The sequence below is a fragment of the Populus euphratica genome, unplaced genomic scaffold (assembly GCF_000495115.2).
Source record: "Populus euphratica unplaced genomic scaffold, PopEup_1.0 scaffold366.1, whole genome shotgun sequence".
Taxonomy (NCBI): Eukaryota; Viridiplantae; Streptophyta; class Magnoliopsida; order Malpighiales; family Salicaceae; genus Populus; species Populus euphratica.
This window is the reverse complement of record NW_011500066.1, coordinates 374,475-379,612: the sequence shown is the minus strand read 5'-3', so window position 1 is coordinate 379,612 and position 5,138 is coordinate 374,475. Positions and strand designations below refer to the sequence as shown.

At 29.0% G+C, this 5,138-nt stretch overlaps 1 protein-coding gene across 2 annotated transcripts; it reads left to right on the top strand.

The window, feature by feature from the left end:
* The first annotated feature begins 1,257 nt into the window (after window positions 1-1,257).
* MED9 (mediator of RNA polymerase II transcription subunit-like protein) lies at window positions 1,258-3,038 on the top strand. Of its 2 annotated transcripts, XM_011002503.1 has the most exons (6): window positions 1,258-1,639; window positions 1,729-1,791; window positions 1,948-2,028; window positions 2,438-2,496; window positions 2,579-2,661; window positions 2,965-3,038. In XM_011002503.1, exons 1-5 carry the CDS (start codon window positions 1,349-1,351, stop codon window positions 2,634-2,636), a joined length of 552 nt encoding a protein of 183 aa, XP_011000805.1. In that variant the 5' UTR covers window positions 1,258-1,348; the 3' UTR covers window positions 2,637-2,661; window positions 2,965-3,038. The 2 variants fall into 2 exon arrangements, with proteins under 2 accessions (XP_011000805.1, XP_011000804.1); XM_011002502.1 differs by lacking the exon at window positions 2,965-3,038 and having other exon boundaries at window positions 1,259-1,639; window positions 2,579-2,878.
* The last annotated feature ends 2,100 nt before the right edge of the window (window positions 3,039-5,138 follow it).

The window sequence follows — 5,138 nt, the reverse complement described above, 5'->3', positions numbered from 1 at the left end:
TGATAGGCCTGCATTTAAAATGAATATTTACCATAAATTAAAGGTATCTTATATTATTAGATATATTATTATAAAACATGCTTTAGTTAAGAAGTTATCGATACTTCAAGTGCAAAATGATGATATAAAACCATGATAAAAATATACTTTTAAGTTCTAATCAATAGTGTAAAGCCATCTATCCAAATTCTTTTAAAAAAAAAGAAAAAATTAAATGAAGCATCATTTATAATTGCAAACTACATGTCCTTAATTAATAGGATTTCATTCACCTCATGTTGCTAGAAAGTTAGGTTCCAACTTCTAGAGTAAAAAAAAAGAATTTTTAAATAATCTTTTTACTTGAAAACACATAAAAAACATTCTAAAAACATTTAATAAACTCATTTTAACCTCAAATCAACCTTTAATTGATCAAAAAATAAAAAAAATCATTTAGAGTAAGAAAAGTCTCGAGTCCTTATCTATTTTTTCTAACAAGATGAAGAATAAAATACATTTTAATAAAATATAACCTATTAATATCAAAATCAGTTTTTTTTATTATTAGAATGTGACTAATCAATCATTTTTTTTCTCCTTCCAAATTTTCCAATAGACCTCTCTTCTATTAAACTTGAGAATTGAAATGTAAATAAAACAAAGTTATAAATCAAAGTATAAAATTCTCAAACTAAATAGACTAAAAAAGCAAATATTCTTTCCCTTGAATTTGAGTTAATACCTTTTTTTCTTTATGGTTCTCAATTTGGTTTTTTTATTTTTAATCGTGTCTTTATATTACAAATTTAAACTATATTTTATTAAATTAACATTTAATAAAATTCTGTAATTTAATTAAAACCTTTAATTCTAAAGTGTATATATATAAAAGAGACTAATTCATAAAATATCACAAACCATATATGTAAAATGCAATAATAAATAATAATAATTAAAATGAATTTTTTTATATTGAAATTCACAATGAATCATGAGCATGATGAATGTGATATAATAAAATTATTATTTTTTTATTTTTTTTTATAATTATAATTATTATATTAAGTAAAAATTAACTATTTAAGTTTTGAATACAAAGATGTTATTTATTATTTAATTAAAAAAACTATGTTTTTTTGAGGTATTTGGAATGTATATTAAATGATGAAATTAATTGTGATCTCTAGATGTAGTTACCCCCGCCTACGACGAAACTACGTGTCGTTTATTAGGAGTCGACGTTCCACCAATACGAATCGACGAGTAGTTTCGTGAGCTTGGCTTGCCTCCTCTTCTTTAAAGGAAAGTAGAATTAGAAGGGTTCAGCGTTTTGGAGAGAGAGAGAGACGGAGGGAGGTAGGGAGCAATGGATCAATCATTCAGTGGAGGAGGGAGCTGGACAGTGATCCCAAGCGTGCAGACACACAGTGGCTCGCCTGCACACTCAAATCAAGACCAGTTTTACCTCTCTCCACAGCAGCAACAACCACAATTTACTCAGTTTCAGCAGCAGCAGCAGTTTAATCAACAGCAGCAGCAATTTCAACAGCAGCAGCAATATCAGCAACAACGTTTTATTCAACAACAGCAACAACCGCAAGTGCAGCAACAGAACCATCACCACCAATCATTGGCTTCACACTTTCATCTCTTACATGTTACCAACTCAACCCTCTTTATCTGTACATACACACATATATTGTGCTATACAAGATTAAGGGGTTTGTATTGATTGTTTGTTTGCAGTTGGCGGAGAACTTAGCTGATGCTATTGAGAATGGAACTCGGGATCAGCATTCTGATGCTTTGGTTGGTTTGTTTCTTTTCTTTTTCAAAAAAGAATTAAAAAGAAGAAGAATAATTATTTATATGGGAATTTTCTTTTTGTCTACTGTGTTTTAGAATTGAGAAAATAGGAGATTACAAGTTCGATCTAAAATGGGTTCTTTTTGTTTCATTGGAAAGGTCAATGAATTGAACACTCACTTTGACAAGTGTCAGCAGCTGTTGAATTCCATTTCAAGCTCAATTAATGCTAAAGCCATGGTAATTATCTGTTCTAAACCATTAATCTTTTTTTTTTTGGGTTTATTTTCTCTAGAGTTTTGATAGTTATATATATATATATATATATATAAGATGTAATAATAGTCACATTACTGTTTTGTTTTAATAGCGGAGATACTGTCGTATCTGATTGTTTATGTCGCGTTTGATCGTCTTTAGAATGTGGAACAAATGCAATGATTTAGAGTCGAGATGATGGAAGAAATATAGAAACCTTAGTGCATCGGCTCACATTATCATTAACCTGATTCATGATGTATATATATTACCAAATTCCCATGAAATTGCAATGCAAAACCACAGTCATTTTAGGATGTTTATATTAAGCCTAATGGTTCATCAAAGTTCCAATGTTTTGATTTTGTAATCTTTTTTATATTTTGTGCAGACAGTTGAGGGACAAAAGCGAAAGCTGGAGGAAAGTGAACAACTGCTAAATCAAAGGAGGTAAATATTCTCTAAAAAGTATTTCTTTGCTTTTGTTCTTGACTTGCTTGATATATGAAATTAATATATATCTCAATATCAGGGAGCTAATTGGCAAGTATAGAAATTCTGTTGAAGAGCTTCTCAAGTCTGAGCCATGACTGCTTTTCCCTCTCAAGCACAGAGTAAGAAAATTACTTTGGAACTCAAACCCGACAAGTGTTGTTAACAATCAAGTGAAAGCAAATTATTAACCAAAAATAGGAAGCCACCTGTTGTTTTGGGTGGAAGTGGAACTCTTAATTGTTTTTTGGATTTTGCTTGAGCTGTGGGACTGATATGAGTAAGCAATGTTGCTGATGATGTCTTTTGAAATTTACTTATTAGTGTTTTTTTTAATCAACTATCTGTTTTCCTTTTTTTTTTTACTCAATATTTGTTACTTGAAAATATGATAAATAGTATTGACTTGAATTTGTATTGACTTGAATTTACCTTTGGTTTTTCATCCGTGAATACAAAGTGAATCAAAACAAACTGGCTAGCTTGAGACGATTTGTCACAATTTAAGCCTACATGATAGTGCAAAGATACATCCGAGTTTGGAGCTTGTTAGAGATGTGAATTGGCATGCTGATTTGCAACCAGAAAGTTTTTGATGGTTCCTTGTTGCAAAAGAAAAGTTGTTGATGAATCATCGATTGGATTACTCTTAATTGCTTTTTATGTCATTTCTGGTTTCAAACTGCAAACAACTTAGTAACATTTGCTCTAGGATTTTGTTGTTATTCCATCACTAGGCTCTACCATAGATTTGAACTGTCCATGCATTATGTAGATCTATGCAAAATGATCATCATTTGAATAGTTTGAGTTGTGATAATCAAATCATCCACAAATCTTTTCTACTGAATGATACCAGGCAGATTTTTTTTTTTTGTTTACTGGACATAGCTGCTGGTGAATGTGCTAACTTTGCATGCCTAGTTTTGTATCTAGTATACCATTTATGTCTCCCTTGATGCCCTTTTATATACAAAAAACAAGCAGGACCAAGCATGGAAGAGTACAAAATGATAACAAAGAGGATGAATTTGTGCTTGATGTTTCACAGACTTGAAATTGAATAGTTTTGGAATTCACAATTTTGCTTTTTTGTAGGAATTTTCTCCGGTTTTTCATCCATGAATACAAAGTGAATAAAAAAAAATTGGCTAGCTATCGAGACCTGGTTTTTTTTTTTTTTTAATATAATTCTAGATGCGTTTATTTGTTCAACGAGTAGATTGCTATTCTCCTCTGCTTTACGCCAGCTACTGCCGATGGCATCTTACTTCATTTGGGTGAGGAGACCTTCACTTTCTATACATCCTATGAAATTGTAAACTATGACATATTAATTATTACAAAATCTCGCAAAAACATTTTTCTCCAATGAAAATAAACATAGGTTTCTGGGCAAGACTAGAAAGGAACCCCGCCCTTCACCAAGAGATGAGCGCTGATTGCAAAAATTTCTGCCATAGACCGAGATAATGGGCTCTGTCTAGTGCCTTTTGGTTGGGTCGGGTTAGATTTTTGAGTCTCGAAGGCAGTCAACATGTCAGCCAATGGAAAACAATCCACCTTTTACCCCCTCCCTCCAATGTCTTCTCAAATTGATCTAAAGTTCTGTTAGTATTGCGTCTTAAATGGAATAATTAAATTAAATTTTTATATTTTTAAATTGATGCTAATAAAAATTAATTTTTTTAAAATAAAAAAATTATTTTATTGGCAAGAAGCCAATACGAGATCCTTTCCATAATCACGTTCCCAGGCGCTTTTTTTTCCCTCATTCAAACACAAAATGAGATAATTTGGTTTTTTTTATTCATATTCATTTCTCAAAAAATAATTGTTCAAGGGCACATGTCTTTAAAACTTTTGAAATGATAAAATAACTAAATTATCTTCAAAATTAAAAAAAATTAAAGTTGTTAATTGATAGTGTTTTTATTTGTTTTCAATTATCATTGAATTTTAATTTGTCATATATTTTTTAATTTATAATTTTTTTTCTTGATTTTTTTAAAGTTTTATTAGCTTTTAATTTCATCATTCAATTTAAGTTTATGATGTATTTTTTTATTTGATATTTATTCTTTTAATTTTTTTTTTATTAAGGCTATTTCTTTTTAATCTAACCCTTTCTTTAAAGATTGACTTTGTATTTTTTTTATTAAGTTATTTCAATTTTATAACTCATGTCATGATTTTTTTTGTGGATTAACCTTGGTCGACTTATCTTTTATTGTCTAAGTTAAATGTCTATTATGTTACTGTACATGACCGAGTTTTTTTTTATCTCTTATTTATTTATTTTTTAATTGTCAAAGTTTTTTTTAAAAAAATTATCGTGGTTTTTTAAATGTCTATTTACTATCATTGTATATATTTTTATTAATTAATTAAAATAAAATTAACTTATTAAACTCGATTGGGGCTATAACCCAAATAGTTTGTTTTTCTTATATCTTGACATGTACTTGCGACATCTCAATTATCATTGTTTTTTTTTAATTGTAATTATGGTTATTTTTAATAGACACCTTCTTTTAATATATTTTTTTTTAAAATAATTTTTTAATTTATGTTTCAATTAATATCCATTCTTTATGATT

Bases quoted from the DNA above. Each gene is read 5' to 3' on its own strand.
- MED9 (XM_011002503.1), top strand. From the start codon at position 1,349: ATGGATCAATCATTCAGTGGAGGAGGGAGCTGGACAGTGATCCCAAGC. The intron at 1,640-1,728 runs GTTACCAACTCA...GTTTGTTTGCAG, and splicing joins CACACTTTCATCTCTTACAT to TTGGCGGAGAACTTAGCTGA. The intron at 2,497-2,578 runs GTAAATATTCTC...TCTCAATATCAG, and splicing joins CAACTGCTAAATCAAAGGAG to GGAGCTAATTGGCAAGTATA.